At 36.9% G+C, this 19,512-nt stretch overlaps 1 protein-coding gene across 1 annotated transcript in view; it reads right to left on the bottom strand.

Moving 5' to 3' along the window:
• Window positions 1–19,512, bottom strand: part of LOC150096139 (mitogen-activated protein kinase kinase kinase 4-like) — a 734,047-nt gene that overhangs the window by 669,322 nt on the left and 45,213 nt on the right. The window contains exon 3 of the mRNA XM_090409620.1: window positions 11,822–11,998. Coding sequence (XP_090265746.1) covers window positions 11,822–11,998 — 177 coding nt within the window. The remainder of the gene's footprint in view (window positions 1–11,821; window positions 11,999–19,512) is intronic.

The raw sequence follows: 19,512 nt of genomic DNA, 5'->3' as shown, positions 1-19,512 counted from the left end.
CAGCATTGACTTCCAGGCATTTTTTCAGGTTCCAGGTATTGTGACACCAGCTTCTTCACACCTGCATCAAAAAGTTTGCCACCAGTGAGTTCAACTGAGTCATGCTGTTCTTCAGTTCCTCATCTTCTTCAAAGTGCTAAGATGAGAGCCGCTGCTTCATATGGAGGAACAAGAGATAATCACTGGGCATGAAGTTGGGATGTAGGGTTGGTGACTGAAAAGTTTCCACCTAAACTTCTGAATTTGCTAGACAATTCAAGCTGCAATGTGAACTTGTGCACTGACATGCAAGAGCGCAATCTCTGACAACAGCATTCCTCAACTTTTGTTCTGAACTGTACATATGAGTTTTTTCAGCATATCACAATATACATCAGCATTAATTGAGGTACTTGCAGAAGATAATCGATGAGCAAGATCCCTTTTTGGTCCCCAGAAGACAGTGCCATCATTTTTTTTTAATGACAGGGCCTGTTTGAATTTTTTTTTTTTTTGCTTTCAGAGATAATGAATAGCAGCACTGCATTAACTGTTGTTTTCACTAGACGTTTGTATATGAAATCCACATTTCATCACCAGTAAAATCAAGGAAAAAATTTGCCTCCTTCATTTTCATGATGCTCCAAAACTTTTTGAACTAATTCCACTTGTTGCTGCTTATGTGCATCAGTCAGCATTTTGGGGACCCATCTGGCACACAATTTCTTATACTCTAGCTTTTCTGTCACAATTTCATGAATGACTGAGCGTGAAACTTCTGGGAATGCAAAAGAAAGTTCCATAATTGTAAAATGACAATTGTCGCAAATTTCCATGTTTTTTCCCACCAAATCACATCACCACACTTGGCCAGCCACTACACTCTTCATTGTGAACACTGTTGCACGCACCTTTAAACAAATGACATCATTGCTTAACCCTACTCTCACGCATTACATTAGTCCCAATAAACTTTACACATTTGTCAGTGAATTTCTGCAGCACTACTGATTTCTGCCAACAAAAACCATATCATGCCATGAACCTTGCAACTTGTGGGATATTTTATTACAGCAATCATTATAAATTATTCATAGCACAAAGTGAACTCACAGTTCAATTTGTACTCATAGTACCAATCTATAAAAAAAAAAAAAAAATGGAATAAAACAATATGAAAATCAAAGAGGAATTTCCCTGTTGAGTGCTCCAGATTTTGTAAACACACTTGAGAAGAAGTTGAGAAAAAATGGTGGAAAAGAAATCTAGGGAAGAACAAATTGAATTCAGGCTAAACAGGAACTGTCAGGATCAGATTTTCGTTTAAGCATAACAGCTGAAAAATCATAGGAATATAACAAGGATTTGTATTTAAATTTTGATGTTTTGCAGGAAAAAGCATATATGACAAAGTGCCATGAGAAAAGCAATTCAATATTTTGAATTGATTTTCTCATGTCCATAATTTTCACACCTTCACTTATCTCCCTTTTTTAAAACTGATATTATGATGATACCTGTCATTCATATGGAATGCCATATGGAACATAGGAGATGAGGCTTAATTGTGAGTGAGCAGGAAATATTTGAGGAAATAAACAACCTTTATTTCAATAAGGCAATAGGATTTGATGACATATTACCATACATCACTTTATTAATAAAGCCTGGTACTACAGGCTTTATTCCTGGAAAGATGACATTCCAGTCATATGGAATTTCACTAGTATATAGTATTTGGTTAAAAAGTTCAAGCAGAAATTGATGGCTGCTATGCCACCATATTTCCACAGTTCATAGGAAGTTCATAAACAGGTGACTTAGATAAGTTCATTTGGTTTAATGCATTCAAATTTTTTTCTTTTATTATGAATGGTGGTTTTTCTCTTTCTGTCTCTTTGTTCATGTTTCTCTATTTACATATCTTGGCAGTCTCATTAATCGAAATCTCGACAACACCAAAACAGCAAAATACAGACTTAACAAAGGATGCTCTAATATGAATAAATTAAACAAAATATAGAAAAATAACAGCATTTCAAAAAGTCTCAGACTAAAACTCTATAAGGAAATAAATAAATGCTGCTTGAAAACTGATAAAGAAATACATAAAGAATGTGTGAATGTATTTCGAATGTCAAAAGGCTGAATAAGGTAGGTATGTAAAATGGATGAATGAGCATGAAATCTGGAGGAAGTTACATGAAAAGTATAAAGAGCAAGCCAGGAGAGTGACTCAGTTAGTAAGGAAAACAAAAGTAGAGTAAGAAATGGGCAAATCAGGCAAAGTAAAACCCTAGAGAGTTTTTTTAGATATGTGGCAAGGAGAAGGAAGAATAACTATGATAAGATAATGTTAATGGATGAAAATGGTAGAATGGTAACTACTGCAGAAGACTACTGAAGTATTCAGTGATCAATGTATAAGGGTGTTTCATCCTCATCGGAGTGAAATTAAGAGCAACTTAAGTGTAGAGGACATAGGAGATGAGGCATAATTGTGAGTGAGCAGGAGATATTTGAGGAAATCAACAACCTTTATGTAAATAAGGCAATGGGATTTGATGATATCTCCATACATCACTTTATTAATAAAGTCTGGTACAACAGGCTTTATTACTGGAAGGATGATTGAGTGGTCAAGTCTTAGAAGAACAGAAATCCACATCTGGCTTTCTGTGCTCAGATCTGGTCACCAGGATTTGAAGGGGATGAAGTAACCTTGGAAAGGATGCAGAGATGGATAATAAAATTGATGTCAGAATTATGAGGATAAACTGAGGGCATGCAGAGTGTGGAGTTTGGTGGACAGAAGGCAAAGGTGAAATATGATCAAGACAATTAAGCTTTTGAAGGGTTATTATTGTATTAACACTTAGATGATTTTTCATATGGCTGAACAGGGAAAAGAGACAAGAGGCCACACACTGGAAGTTGTAAAAGGGCAAGAACTAAATTTTTTGCATAGGAGAGTGATAGGAGCATGGAATGCATTGCTGGAGAGGGTAGTGAATGTGCAGATTTTGAATGATTTTAAGGAGTGGTATGATAGACTTCGTGTTCGCTAGTGTTGACATCCTGTGATGAGTCTTGTGACTTCATGGGGGATCAGGAAAATGATAATAATAAGAATAATAAACTCAAGAATATGAGATTGGAATATAAGCTACTGACTTCAACAGGTACCAGAAAGTGGTATATGGTGAGTATCAATCTGTCAGATTCAAAGTGACAAATGCCAAGGATTAGTCCTTGGACCATTCTTCAATTTATATATTAATGATATTCGGGGGGGGGGGGGGGGATCTGACAGGAGATGTTCAATTCAATTGTTTGCTGATGATGCAAAAATAGGCAGGGCAATCAGAGATGTTACTGATAAACAGTACTTACAGAATGATTTGAATAATCTGAAACAGTAGGCAAATGATAATGCCGGCCATTTCACTGTTAGTAAATGAAAAATTATTCCATTTTGCATAATGAGATTTAAAACAGTATATTATACTGATGGGATTATGTTACAAGAAATCAATGAGATTAGGGATTTTAGAGTTATGATGGATAGAAATTTGTAGTCTAAAGGTCACATAACAAAAATTGCAATTACAACTCAGAGGATAATTGCAAGGTTGAAACAAATATGGCAAGTAAGGCTAAAGAGTTCATTTTGTCTCTTTACAAGGACAATATATAACAGGACACCTGGACTACTGTGTGCAGATTGGTTTCTTGGGTTTGTAGGGGATAAAGAAATTGTTGAGAGGTTGCAAAGAAGAGTAACAAATCTTGGGATTATGAAATGTAGTTCATGAGGACAGATTGAGAGTATGTGGACTGCAGACACTGGTAAATAGGAGAAAGAGGAGTGATATGCAGAGGTCTATAAACTTCTGAAAGGGAGTTATAGGTTATCAACTGATGAAATTTTTTTGTTATATGAAAGGAGGGGCAAGGACAAGGGGGCATCTGAGGAAATTAAAGTTTGTGACATCTTGAATCTCTCAGATCGCTGATGATTCTGATGATGATATTATAAATAAATTAATGGTAACTCTCAAATTACTAATTAAAATACTGTTTTAAACAGATTATAAAATTTGTAATACGGTTAGGAAAAAATTGCATATTTCATCAATCTGATTCTCTTAACTCTTTCAAAAGCACAAATACATACACACACACAAAAAAATTGGTCTTCAGTGTATAGCTTGTTTGAGATACTGAATTCTTTGATAAAGTGATTATTATTATGATTAAGGCCTCCATAGAGTCAAAAGACTCATCGTGGAAGGCCCATCCAAGAAAACACAGTTTATCATACCACTCATTGACCATTCGTGCCTCTGCACCCTTTCAAAAGTTAATTTATTCTCTTCAAATCATGGGGACAAAATCTGAGAACAATAGTCCAAGTGTGGTCTGATCAGGGCTTTATACGGAGTTTGAGTGTGTTTAAGACACGGTATGATGAGATGTGTGTGTGTGTGATAAGAGGACCTCCCAGATGAGTCTTTGACTCCATGAGGTCTTGTTTAATAACTGGATTGGATGAGGCAAGAAATGAAATGGAAGTGGAATGAAATTAAGAGAATTCAGGTCAAAACTATTAAAATAAATCATGATGGCATGAAAGAATTAACGAAAGATGAGCGAGTGGTGTTGTATGGCGACTCCATTATTAAAGGTGCGCTAGAGCAGCGCTTCCCAAACTGTGGGCCGTAGGTTTTGTTGAGGGGGGCCGTGAAATAATGAAAACAAATTTAAAATGTTTTAAGACTAAGTAGATTTTTTTATTTTAAAAGAAACATATTTAACTTTTATTATTTATTATTTCTTTTTTGTTATTTTTTATATTTTAATGGAAAAATTCACACATTGGTGTTGGTTCACAAACTTTGCTTCCTGCGTATTTCGGCGCTTAATGAATATTAGTAAATATTGCTTATACATATGTTTCATTTCAACGCAGTGGTTAATTGTATTTACTTTGAATGCTCTCCAGGGAAGCTCTAAATCTTCCTGTCCCTTTCATCATGCGTTCGTAATCAGGGACTGTTGATATTGATTTTATATACATATCAAAACTCGTTTTATATTAACTGTCATCCGAGCAAGTTTTCTGTTACCAATAAAAGTTTTGCATATACTTCATAGATGAAAAAAAGCTTAAACAAGTTCATGTGGGGAGATAGTAACTCACTTGCAGTGGTAAACAACACACCCTCCCTAACAGCCACTATACTGCAGAGGCAATAAAAACAAGTACTTTTATTATGCCAGTGAATAAGGTATGAGGAGTCTGTGTAATATATTTCTCAACAAATAGTGCAATTAGAGACAACTGGGATAAAAACACACTAATTAATGAATCACATGTCCCCTCATACAGAAACTATGCTGTATAGACTGAAAGAAAACCATATGTTGCATGGGCAAACACAGTATCTAACTAAAAACTATTGTTATTAATTAGATGTGTGTGAGTTCAATTTTCCAAGGCAGCAATAAAATTCAGCGGAACGTGTTAAAATTCGTAAAAGTGTTAAAACTAAGTAATATATATATATATATAATGAGTGTTATGGCAGTTTCACATATGGAATTCGGTTGAAGAGAGTTAGCATTTCAACTCAATTGTCAGCTATGCTTTTATCTTTCGGTTGCGCGATCTTTTGTTAATACCGCACCAATCATATGCAGGTTTTAATAACCTGCCTTTGCTTTCTGTTTCGTATTAGGCTTAATTACCTTAAAGGGACAAAAGTCACAAAAGAGAAAAATGTTCCTGGTCTGGGGATTCCCTTATTCAGGTAATATTCACTAATTTCATGTTATCAGTCTGTGGTGTGCCAGTATCGGTAAGTGGTGATATTATTTGATCTATTCTACGTTAAAAAATTTAACCCGAGATGGATAAGTGGCTGATAAAAAATAAAAAAAAATTCCCGCGAACAATCAGAAGAAGCAGAAACAGACTCAAAATAAAGGGTATTTCATATTTTACCAGAACAGCCCGCATCATCTTCAGAACCAAACGGTAAGAGGCAAAAAATGTAATATATGCATTTGATTTTTGCAATATTCGCTGTGTATGTTTTGTATTGAATATAAATACAATAAATACTATAAAAATATATCTCTCTATTATGATTTTTTTCGAGGGGGGGCCGTGAAATATTTTAATTTTTGCAAAGGGGCACTGACATCCAGAAGTTTGGGAAGCATTGTGCTAGAAAATAGAATGCAGAAGGTATGTTTTCCAGGTGGTAAAATGAGTAGAGTGATTGAGGCATTGGATATGAGGTGGGAGCGAGCAAAAGAGTTAATAGTATTAATTGGTACAAATGATTTCAGAGAGAATAAAGAGCATGTCAAAATTAATATCACGAGGCTGCTTGGAAAGATAAAAGAGAATAGTGTGACAGGAAGGGTAGTCAGTGTGTTGCCTAGGTATGATTGTGGTGAAATGAGGTGGAGAGCAAGAATTATGAATGATATTCTGGCTAAAATGTGTGAGGAGATGGGAGTAGAGTTTGTTAATGTGTGGAATGAGTGTGAGTGACGAACTGAGCTGTGTGGGAGAGATAGACTGCATTCGAGTGGTTTGGTGTGAGTCACTTGGAGAGACTGCCGCTGGAAGGTAGAGAAGTGAATAGAGAGAATGAATCAGATTGAGAGGGGAGTGATGTGGAAGAGCAGGAGAGTAAGACAGGAGAGACTGAAGAAGTGGATATGAGTACAGAAAATGAGAGAATGGGTGTGCAAGAGGAGCAGGGAAACAGGGAGGCTCAGGGTGGACAGGGGTATACAGCGTGAGAAAGGTGGATGCTCTAAGAGGAGGTGAGAGCATGTGTAGGCAGGAAAGAAATGGGATGACCAGGGATCAAGAGGAAACAGATGGAATTGCAAAGGGTTCTAAAATGAAGAAGCAGAAAGGGAAATGGCCCCAGTCCAGCATGGAGAGATCACATCGAGTGAGTGGTATCAGTGGAACTAGCTATAGATCCAGAAATGAGCTGTTGTGTTTGTATACCAATGTTAGAAGTATAAGAAACAAGGTAGATGAAATGGTTGCACTAATTGTGTCTATTCACCCAAAGATTGTCGGAATAAGTGAGACATGGTTAGATGAGGACGACATCCTGACAGGAATAGAGATGGAATGGTATGATGTGTTTCGTGAGGATAGAAGGGGTAAAAAGGGAGGGGGAGTGCTATTGATGATAGAGAAAGAGTTATGTCCATACAAGGTAGAGATGCAAGAGGGAAATAGGGCCAGTGGTTTTGAGGCAGTATGGTGTGAGATAGAGGTGAATAGAATCAAATATTTGGTGGGATGTTGTTATAGACCTGGTAATGTGGATGGTGGTGATAGTGAAATGTATAGTCAAATTAGCCAAGCAAATAAGAAAAGGGTGATCATTATGGGTGTGTCTCCTGAGATCATTATGAACTCAGGAGACAGGGTGTGATTTTAATTATGGCAATATAGACTGGAATGAAGAGATAGCAACTGGAAGTAAAGAAAATGAGTTTCTTGAGTTTTTGAGGGATAACTACCTCAGACAGTATGTAACAGAGGGCACACGAGGATTAAGGGTCTTGGATTTGGTTATCTCATCAGAGGATGTAATTATAAATGAGGTGTCATATCATCCACCAATTGGTGAAAGTGTCCATGAGGTGATTACCTGAGTGGTTGCCAGCAGTGCAAGGACTGCTGTGAAAAAAGGGTATATGTGGAACTACAAGGGGGGTGATTATGAAGAACTCAGGAGACAGCTTGCAGGTGTAGCATGGAATGAGGAGTTAGCTGGAAAAGAGATCAATGGAGCTTGGGGGATTTTCAAAAACTATTTAGTAGATGCAATGTCTAAATGTATTCCACGGATGAGAAGGTTAAATAAGGTAGGTGTGAGATGGATGAATAAAGAGATTAAGCATGTGACACAGAGAAAAAGGGCATTGTGGAGGCAGCATAAGAGAAGTGGAAGTTCATGAGGTCTACAAAGACAAGGCAAGGAGGGTGACTTGGTTGGCGAGAGTAGCTAAAGAGAGGTATGAACAGCAGTTAGCTAATGAAGCCAAAAAGAATCCTAGGGAGTTCTTTCGATATGTTGCGAGCAAAAGAAAGAATGATTATGGAAGGATGACACTGATTGGAGGAAATGGTATAAAGACAGCTGTTGCAGAATGTGTGGTGGAGATACTTAATGAGCAGTTCATAAAGATCTTTCAATCTTGTGAATGAGACTTCATGGAGAGATTGAGAGCAGTTGATGATGGGGGGGAGAGACTGACTGTAAGTGAGCAAGAGGTGTTTGGGGAGTTGAGTAAACTAGATGTGAATAAGGCTGTGGGACTTGATAATATATCGCCACATATTCTGAAGGAATGTGCCAGGGAGTTGACACCTGCCTTGACATATTTTTTTAATACGAGTCTTGCACTTCGTCAAGTTCCTAAAGAATGGAAGGAGGGCAAGGTTGTGCCACTTCATAAAGGAGGTGATTGAACTCAAGCATCAAACTATAGGCCTATCTCTGTGTCAAGTGTTGTGGTTAAGTTGTTGGAGAAGCTTGTGAGAACTAGGATCCAGAGTTGGGTTGACAACAATGGTATAATCTTTGATGGACAGCATGGATTTGCTAAAGGGAGGTCAGAGGAGAAGGATACACAGTAAAATACTTGGATTTTGCAAAATTTTTGATAGAGTTCCTCATGATAAGTTGACAGTCAAACTAGAGCAGATGGGGTTGGATATTAGATTAGTGCATTGGATTGGAGACTGGCTATCTGATAGGTATCAACAAGTTGTGTATAGGGGTGCGATATCCAGGAAAAGGAAAGTCACTAGTGGAGTGCCTCAGGGGTCTGTTTTAGTGCCATTACTATTTAACTTGTATATTAATGATATTGGCGAAGATTTGGATGGAGATATTCAGTTGTTTGCAGATGATGCAAAGTTGGGACGAACCATAAAGAGTAGTGAAGATGTTGTGGCCTTGCAAGAAGACTTCAATAAATTGAGTGATTGGATAAGCAAATGGGGATGTGAGTTCAATGTTGCAAAATGTAAGGTTTTAAAAAATTTGGAAAACAAAGATGGGATGCAGAATTTATGCTTGGTGAGAATATATTGTTGGAAGTAGAGGAAATAAGAGATCTGGGCGTGATAGTGGATAACGATCTAAAATTTAGAGGACACATCGCCAAAATTGTGAAGACAACACAAAGACTTCTGGGAATGATGCGGAGGACACTGACGTGTAGAAGTAGGGAGATTCTTGTTCCGTTGTATAAGGCTTTGATAAGGCCACACATGGACTATTGTGCCCAGATTTGGTCACCGGGTTTTCAGAAGAATGAAGAGATGTTGGAAAGGGTCCGAGGCAACTGACTAAGGTAGTTCCTAACCTCTGGAATATTGAGTATGAGGAAAGATTGAGAAGATGTAATTTGCAGAGTCTGGTGGAGAGAAGGAAGAGGGGAGATATGATAGAGACCTACAAGCTGGTAAGGGGTTGTTATAAGATCAATGGTGGAGAGGTTCTACAGAAAATAGTGGAAGAACAGGGGAGAACCAGAGATCATCCCTGGAAACTGTATAAAGAGGGTGTGAGTAGGGGAGTGAGAGGCAGGTTTTTTTCGTGCAGAGTTGTGAATGATTGGAATGCCTTGCCTGAGAGTGTGGTGTCTGCAAGGTGTTTGAGTGTGTTTAAGACAGGGTATGATAAGATGTGTGTGTGTGATAAAAGGACCTCCCAGATGAGTCTTTGACTCTATGAGGTCTTGTTTAATAATAATAATAATAATAATATACAATGGAACGACAACTCTTTTAAGAGGGCGGGCTGAAAAGTTCTTGGCCTCGACCATAGATGGCAACACTATCAAGATTTTTTTTTCTAAGTTTGTACATCTGTCGTAAGCATCTATGTGAAATTGCAAGTCATTCCATCAAGTAGTTTGTTTTATACAGCTCTCCCTTGAAAGGGATAAAATTGAGTATCGTGTGGTTATAAAATTCTTTGTAAAAGAAGGTTTAACGCCAAAAGAAATTCATTCGAAGTTCATAAAAGTTTATCAGCACTCTTCTCCTTCATTTTCATCAATTAAGGCTGCCGAGTTTAAAAGTGGCCGTACCAGCCTTGAAGATGATCCACCTGAAGGATGTCCAAAGAGTGTAACACCAGAAATCAATGATCAAGTGCACGATATGGTACTGGATGACCTTCGAGTCAAAGTGCATGAAACTGCTGAGACTATAAGCATTTCAAAAGAACGTGTAGGATATTCTTTGCATGAAGAAGTGCAAATGAAAAAGCTTTGTGCAAGATGGGTGCCGCGCTTCCTCGCAGCAGATCAAAAACACAGTTGCATGAAAATCTCTGAACAGTAGTTGAAGCATTTTAACAAGAATAAAACTGATTTTGTGTGTCAATTTTATTATTATGGATGAGATTTGGATTCATCATTACACACCAGAATCCAAACAGCAGTCAAAACAGCGGAACAGAAGTCGGTTGTTCAAGGCCAAAGAAGATAAAGTCGGTTTCATCAGCAAGAAATGTCATGGCATCGGTGTTTTGGGATACTAAAGGCATTTTGTTTATTATCTTGAAAAAGGTAAAACAATAACCAAGGAATATTATTCGGATCTTTTAACCAGACTTGACGAAAAAATTTGTGAGAAAAGACCCAGTTTGCGGAAGAAAAAAAAATCATCTTACATCAGGACAATGCACCTGCCCACAAAGGTATTTTGGCAATGGGAAAATTAAGGGATCTCGATTATGAATTGTTGGAACATCCACCCTATTCCCCAGATTTGGCTCCCTCTGACTTCTATCTCTTCCCAAAACTAAAACTCTTCCTAGCTAGTCAATGTTTTTCTTCGAATCAAGAGGTGATTGCAGGTGTAGAGGGGTATTTTGCAGATCTTACTAAGTACCACTACAGGGATGGGATAATGGTGCTGGAGCATTGCTGGAATAAATGTATTCATCTTATGGGAGATTATGTTGAAAAATGAAAATAATTTTGAAATTACAAATTTGTTTTTTCATTGTTAGGCCGACAACTTTTCAGACCACCCTTGTATCTCTGCAGGTCAGCATCCTTCTCAGTACTGCAACAATCCTCTGGGTTACCTTCGCCACCTTTGCAATATGTTCCCTGAATTTCAGGTTTCTATCAATCATCGCCCCAGATCCCTTGCCTTACTTCCACCGGTACAGTTCCTCCCACAGAGTATGCAGCCTCCAATCAATGTATTCCAAACTTTAAGACTTCACATTTTGTTGCATTAAACTGACACCCCATTAATTTGCATATTAAAGTGATCTATGAGAGTTTTTAAAAAATGCAATTTTTTTTTTATGATTGAATATAAAGTACACTCTAACTCCAAAATTTTGAAATGCAAACATTAGTATAAATCATATCATATCAAACATAAATAATATATCTACAAGAAGTTTCAAAGAAATTCTGATGATACATAATTTGTTACTTTTTAATCATTTTTTTATCTTAATAAATATCAGTTTTTATTGTGCTGTTAATTTTATTCAAATCCTGATTTTGAAAAGTCATGTGAAATACAGCAAGGAATAAATTTCTCAGGACTTATAGCAGATCATCATATCAGGATCTGTTCTATCTTTTATCGTTTTATTATTATATTTCCATAAATTCAAAGCAACTAATGCTCAATATAAGATTTTATCAGTAGTTTATAAGTAATAGGGTTTGCTTTCAACAGTGGTGAAGTGATCAACATAAACCCATAACAATACTCATTCAATTGACTTACTTAAAATAAAATTCAACTTACCAATTCAACATAACTTTCTTCTACATTGTGCTTATTTCTGTTTCCCATGTGAACAAGTGAACACAAATATTTATAAAATCGAAATCTTTCAATATCATCTTGACATGTGACTGATGAATTTGGAGAAGTAGAACTTATGATTCTTGGAGAAAATGACTTTGTCATGTGTTTTTCTTCCTTAAAAAAGAGAAAAGTGGCTGATAATAACACAGAATAACAAAACCCAAAGAATGCTGTTATTACAGAAGAATTTTCAAGAGCATTTAAAAATCCACAAAAATATCTTACTGAATGGCATCATAACTAATAAAATAAAGCATTAAATGTTAAACTCTGGAGTACTTCACTGTTATTTATGTTTCAAATTAGCAAAAGAATTAAATGTGCTGACATAAAACAAATCTCTGATTAACCAACAGAATGCTATCCATTCAGGGATTTCTTCCTATTTAAACTTTCTTTGATAATTTATAATACACTGAATATAGATTTGAAAATAGATTTGAGAGGGTGCTCGTGAGTCAAGCATGACACACGTGTGTAAGAAGAGCTCCAGATTGAGATAAGTATTCTTGGAATAATTAAGTATATATGAGCGTTTGTTTGAGTAAGAGCTGCTGTAAAAGTCGTGTGCTACCATTATTATTAGTGTGGGGGATTTTGTTTTGCTTAAACTTAATTACGAATTTGTTGTTATTAGTTGTTAGATATGAATGAATGATAGCAAAAGTCGGACGCATGTTGGACTGAAAGTACGGAAGCACAGAGGATGAATGGGAGTGAAAGTGAGAAGAGGGTGTCGAGAGTTAGAAAATTAGAAAGAATGAATGATAGAGAGAATGTAACACGAGATTCGGAAGTTGAATTGGATTGGATGAGGAAAGAGATGAAATGGATGCAGAATGAAATTAAGAAAATTCGGGTAAAAACTATTAAAACTAATCATGATGGCAAGAAACATTTAATGAAAGATGAGTGAGTGGCGTTATATGGCGACTCCATTATTAAAGGTGTGCTGGATGATATGATGCACAAGGTATGTTTTCCAGGCAGTAAAATGAGTAGAGTGATTGAAGCATTGGATATGAGGAGGGAGCAAGCAAAGGAGTTGATGGTTTTAATCAGCATGAATGATTTGACAGAGGACAAAGAGCAAGTCAGCATGTTGCCTAGGTATGACTGTGGTGAGATGAGGTGGAGAGCAAGGATTATGAATGATATGCTGGTTGAAATGTGTGAGGATATGGGAGTACAGTTTGTTAATGTGTGGAATGAGTTTGAAGGAAGAAGTGAACTGTATGGGAGTGATGGACTGCATCTGAGTGGTTATGGTGTGAGTCACTTGGAGAGACTGCTGCTGGAAGGTAGAGAAGTGAGTAGAGTGAGAGAGAATGAATCAGATCAAGCAGGAAGTGATGTGGAAGAGCAGGAGAGTAACACAGGAAAGATTGAAGTGGTGATTATGAATGAGGAAGTGATGTGGAAGAGCAGGAGAGTAAGACAGGAAAGATTGAAGAGGTGGTTATGAATGAGGAAATGAGTGATATGAGTATAGAAAATGAGAGAACGGATGTGCAAGAGGAGCAGAGAAACGGGGAGGCTCAGGGTGAACAGGGGTACACAGCAAGAGAAAGGTGGATGCTCCAAGAGGATGTGAATGCATAAGTAGACAGGAAAGGAATTCTGATGACCTAGGATCAAGAGGAAACAGTTGGATTTGAAGAAGGTTCTAAAATAAATAAGAAGAAAGGGAAATGGCCCCATTCGAGCATGAAGAGATCACATTGAGTGAGTGGTATCAGTGGAACTAGCTGTAGATCCAGAAATGAGCTGTTGTGTTTGTATACAAATGCTAGAAGTATAAGAAACAAGGCAGATGAAATGGTTGCATTAATTGCATCTGTTCACCCAAAGATTGTATAATTGAGACATGGTTGGAAGAGCACAACATCCTGAAACAAAGAGAGATGGAAGGATGTGTTTCATGAGGGGTAAAAAAGGAGCGGGAGTGCAATTGATGATAGAGAAAGAGTTATGCCCATACAAAGTACAGATGCAAGAGGGAAATAGTGCCTTTTGAGGCAGTATGGTGTGAGATAGAGGTGAATGAAATCAAATACTTGGTTGGATGTTGTTATAGACCAGGTAATGTGGATTGGTGGCGATAATCAAATGTATAATCAAATTAGTCAAGCAAATCAGAAAAGGGTGATCATTATGGATGATTTTAATTATGGCAATATAGACTGGAATGATGAGATAGCAACTGGAAGTAAAGAAAATTACTTTCTTGAGTTTTTGAGGGATAACTACCTCAGACAGTATGTAACAGAGGGCACACGAGGATTGAGGGTCTTGGATTTGGTCATCTCATCAGAGGATGTAATTATAAATGAGGTGTCATATCATCCACCAATTGGTGAGAGTGACCATTAGGTGATTACCTGGGTGGTTGCCAGCAGTGTGAGGACCTCTGTGAGAAAAGGGTATATGTTGAAATACAAGGGGGGGGGGTGATTATGAAGGGCTCAGGAGAGTGCTTGCAGGTGTAGCATGGAATGAGGAGTTAGCTGGAAAAGAGATCAATGCAGCTTGGGGAATTTTCAAAAACTATCTAGTAGATGCAATGTCTAAGTGTATTCCAAGGGTGAGAAGATTAAATAAGGCAGGTGTGAGATGGATGAATAAAGAGATTAATCAAGCGATACCGAGGGCATTGATTGAGGCAGCATAAGAGAAGTGGAAATAACCAATTCCATGAGGTCTACAAAGACCAGGCAAGGAGAGTGACTTGGTTGGTGAGGGTAGCTAAAGAGAGGTATGAACAGCAGTTAGCTAATGAAGCCAAAAAGAATCCTAAGGAGTTCTTTCAATATGTAGCACCAAAAGAAAGAATGATTATGGAAGGATGACACTGATTGGAGAAAATGGTATAAAGACAGATGCTGCAGAAGGTATGGGGGAGATACTTAATGAGCAATTCATAAAGGTCTTTCAATCTTGTGAATGTGACTTCATGGAGAGATTGAGAGCAGTAGATGATGGGGAGGAGAGACTGACTGTAACTGAGCAAGAGGTGTTTGGGAAGTTGATTAAAGTAGATGTTAATAAGGCTGTGGGACTTGATAATATATCGCCACATATTCTGAAGGAATGTGCCAGGGAGTTGACACCTGTCTTGACATATTTTTTTGAATACAAGTCTTGCACTCAGTCGAATCCCTAAGGAGTGGAAGGGGGGGAAAGGTTGTGCCACTTCATAAAGATTGATCGAACTCAAGCATCAAACTATAGGCCTATCAATGTGTCAGGTGTTGTGGTTAAGTTGTTGGAGAAGCTTGTGAGAACTATGATCCAGAGTTGGGTTGATAACAATGGTATTATCTTTGATGGACAGCATGGATTTGCTAAAGGGAGGTCATGTTTTAGTAATCTGCTTACTTATTACAATAAAGTGACTGCTTCCTTGGACAGAGGAGAAGGATACCCAGTAATATACTTAGATTTCACAAAGGCTTTTGATAGAGTACTTCATGATAAAATGATAGTCAAACTAGAGCAGATGGGGTTGGATATTAGATTAGTGCATTGGATTGGAGACTGGCTATCTGATAGGTATCACAAGTTCTGTATGGGGGAGCGATATCCAGGAAAAGGAAAGTCACTAGTGGAGTGCCTCAGGGGTCTGTTTTGGGGCCGTTACTGTTTAACTTGTATATTAATGATATAGGTAAAGATTTGGATGAGATATTCAGTTGTTTGCAGATGATGCAAAGTTGGGATGAACTATTAAGAGTATGAAGATGTTATGGCCTTACAAGAAGACTTGAATAAATTGAGTGATTGGACACGGAAATGGAGATGTGAGGTCAATGTTGCAAAATGTAAGGTTTTAAAATTTGGAAAACAAAGATGGGATGCAGAATTTATGCTTGGTGAGGATATACTGTTGGAAGTAGAGGAAATAAGAGATCTGGGTGGTGATAGCGGATAAGGATCTAAAATTTAGGGGACACATCGCCAAAATTATGAAGACAAAGGCTTCTGGGAATGATGCGGAGAATACTGACATGTAGAAGTAGGGAGATTCTTGTTCTGTTGTATAAGGCCACAAATGGACTATTGTGCCTAGATTTGGTCATCTGGTTTTCAGAAGGATGAAGAGATGTTGGAAAGGGTCCAAAGGCTATTGACTAAGGTAGTTTCTGACCTCTGGAATGTCGAGTATGAGGAAAGATTGAGAAGATGTAATTTGCAGAGTCTGGTGGACAGGAGGAAGAGGGGAGATATGATAGAGATCTACAATTAGAAGAAACACATGTATAAACCACAGTGAAAATTATTTAATTGTAAATATTTCATCCTAAGTATCTTAGGACATCATCAGTACAGTATTTAAACAAAATTAGGAATAATATACAGTTAGGGCACATGATTACAATAGAATCTCATGAAAACGGGCATAACGTGCTAAAGTAGTACAAAAAAAAAAAAAAAACGTTAATTATTTAACACAATTTTGTATGATAATTTCCCATACTTTAGGAATAGTAAGAACGTCGTTGCGGTTTAGGTTTGGTCTGTGTAGTAGGGCTTCAGAACTTTCTTTGTATAAACGTTCATGTTTAAATAAAGATCTATGTAAAAGTTTAGCCTTTTCCCAATGGATCCTATGGTTTGGATTTTCAATTCCGTGTTGAGAGAGGCCAGATTTCTGCGGTTTAAGAAGATGAATGTGGTCTTGATGTTCCGAGATGCGTTTCTGAACAGACCTACCTGTCTGTCCAAAGTAAGATAATTTGCATGAGCATGGAATCTCATAAACACCAGGTATCATCAATGGTGAGAATTTGTCCTTAGGAGAAGGTAATAAGTTGTAAATTTGGTTGATAGGTTTGTAAGTAGTGGCAAAATTGCATTTCTTCATAATTTTAGAAAGACGTTCTGAGATGCCTTTAACGTAAGGTATGGGAATCCTATGCACTTCTTCCTGTCTGGTTTGATGTATGCAGAAGTGACTGATGATTTTTTGAGTTGTTTTGGGATTATATCCATTTAGGATGGCTGTATTTTTGATAACTTCTAATTCTTGGTTTAAAGATTCTTCAGAGGAGTAGAATTTGTGTGCTCTGGAAACTAGTGATTTAATAATGCCAGATTTCTGAGATGGATGATGAGCAGAAGAATTGTGAATGTAGCGACCTGAGAATGTAGGCTTGCGAAAGATGGACGTGGCGATGGAACCGTCTTCTTTTCTTTGGATGTGTAAATCCAAAAAAGAGATACCCTGTGGAGATTCTTTTTCTAACGTAAAGTTGATGCAATGATGAAGAAGGTTAATTTTATCTAGAAACAGTTGTAATTCAGGTTCGGGATGATTCCAGACTGCAAATATGTCATCGACATATCTTAGCCAAATTTTTGGTTTGGGTTCAAAAGTGAATATTTTTTCCTCAAGGTGTTCTAGAAACAAATTTGCTAGGCTTGCTGTTCCTTCCTCTTGCTTGTAAATTTGACCTTTCCAGGTGAAGTAACCTGATACAATAACAAACTTGAACAATTCAACTATATCAGACGGAAATTTTTGAGTTAGTAATTCTATTGTTTCTTTATGGGGAATGTTTATGAAGAGGGAGACAATGTCGAAGCTGATTAACAAGTCAGTTTTTGATAGTTGAATGTCTTTAATTTTTGTTTTAAACTCAGTAGAATTTTTGATTGAAGAGATTGAGTGGCCTATGTGAGGGCGGAGAAGGTTAGATAAGAATCTTGATAACTTGTACGTTGGACAGCTGATACAGTCTACGACGGGTCTAAGTGGAACATTAGTTTTGTGTAGCTTAGGTAAGCCATAAATTCTAGGAGGTCTTGCATGGTATGTCTTAAGTTTTTTGATTATTTCTTCATCTAAGGAGGAAGTTTCATTAAGTAGCTTATTTAATTTTCTGAGTTGACGATTCGTAGGATCAAAATCCAATTTGGAGTAAGTATTACGAATAATATTCGAATCACATTTGAATAATCCTTGCGATATCTGGAGAATAATCTTCATATAATGAATTGACTGTGTCGGTTAATGGGATATTGGTGAACAGAGAAATGATATCAAAATGATATCAATATGAAAATTACCCTCCAGATATCGCAAGGATATTCGAATATATCATCCACTCAGGTTATTTCAGTTGGAAAAACAAAATCTACAAACAAATTGAAGGTACTGCCATGGGTAGCCCTCTGTCTCCACCTTTGGCAAACCTATTTGAAACAATTCGAAGATACTGTGTTCTCATCCATTCATCCTCAACCATCTCTTTGGTACCGTTACGTCGATGATGTTTTTGCTGTTTGGCCACACACTGAAGATGAACTTTCTACTTTTCTACAATGGATAAATAATCTTCACCCACGCATCCAAATCACTATGGAAAAAGAAAACTCTTGTACTTTACCATTTTTGGACATCCTCCTTACTAGAACGTCTTCTGGTACCTTATCTACAAGCGTCTTTTGAAAACCCACTTTTACTGGCAGATACATTCACAAAAAGTCTGCGCATTACATGTCTCAAAAATTTGGCATTCTTAAATCTCTAATTCATAGAGCACATAAAGTTTGCTCTTCCCCAATAATCTTACAAGAAGAACTTTCCATCATTAATAAGTTAATGGAATCAAATGATTACAACTCCAATCAAATACAACAGATACTTGACTTATGTTCCAACAACTACAGTTTATTCAACAGTCTGCAGAGTTCTTATTCCGTGCATTCCAGGAATTTCAGAACCTATAGGTAGAATTCTGAAAAAGTATGAACTGATTCCAACATATATTCCTATCAACAAAATTTCTTCTTCTTTATTACCTTCTACAAAGGATAAACTGTCTTCTCTATCTTTGGCTGGCGTTTTATCAAATACCTTGAAAATGCGATGTCTCTTATTTTGGACAAACTGGCCTTTCTTTGGAAAAAAAGAATAAAAGAACATCAATATTATATTGATTATAACAAACCTCTGAAGTCTGGTCTGGCACAGCACAGTATTGACTCTACTCAAAGCAGTTCTCCTCCATAGATGCAGATTCAAATATGAACGCTTATTCAAAGAAAGTTGTGAAACTATCTTACACTGACCAAATTTAAACAAATGACTATATGTCTCTCTCAAAGATCTAGGAGACTTTTATCTTATGTAAAAAACCCATTTATCTTAATAGATTAAATTTGTTATTTCTATTATTTCCTAGCACGTGGTAACAATTGTATTTTAATAGGTGATCCACCGAACATTTGCCTGTATTCCATTCCTATTACTGTTACAGACATTGAAGATGTACTATTAATTTTTGTACAAAATATCTGTCTTTTTACTAATTAAAGATTTCACTGTGGTTTTTACGTGTTACTTTATTATTTAATTACTATGCAACAGGTTCCACTAAAAATCAGTTTAACTAAGTAAAAAAAACAAAAAATATAAGGTTCGGACTAAAAAGTTGACTAGTATAGTGAGCAAAGAAAACTTAGAATATGTAAGGAGACTAGTGCTGCAATCAAAGAGAATATATGTAGGCAGTAGGAGGTAAAATGATTACAGACAGATTACCTGCTGGATACAGATGGCAGTCCCATATACATATTTTAAACACTAATATTGCAAGATCTCAGTTTACATCCTAAGCAGCCAA

This window comes from Typopeltis vanoorti, chromosome 19 (genome assembly GCF_054136105.1).
Source record: "Typopeltis vanoorti isolate ZY-2024b chromosome 19, IOZ_Tvanoo_1.0, whole genome shotgun sequence".
Lineage (NCBI taxonomy): Eukaryota > Metazoa > Arthropoda > Arachnida > Uropygi > Thelyphonidae > Typopeltis > Typopeltis vanoorti.
Note: the sequence above shows the minus strand (reverse complement) of the source record. Positions and strands in the feature narration are given on the sequence as shown.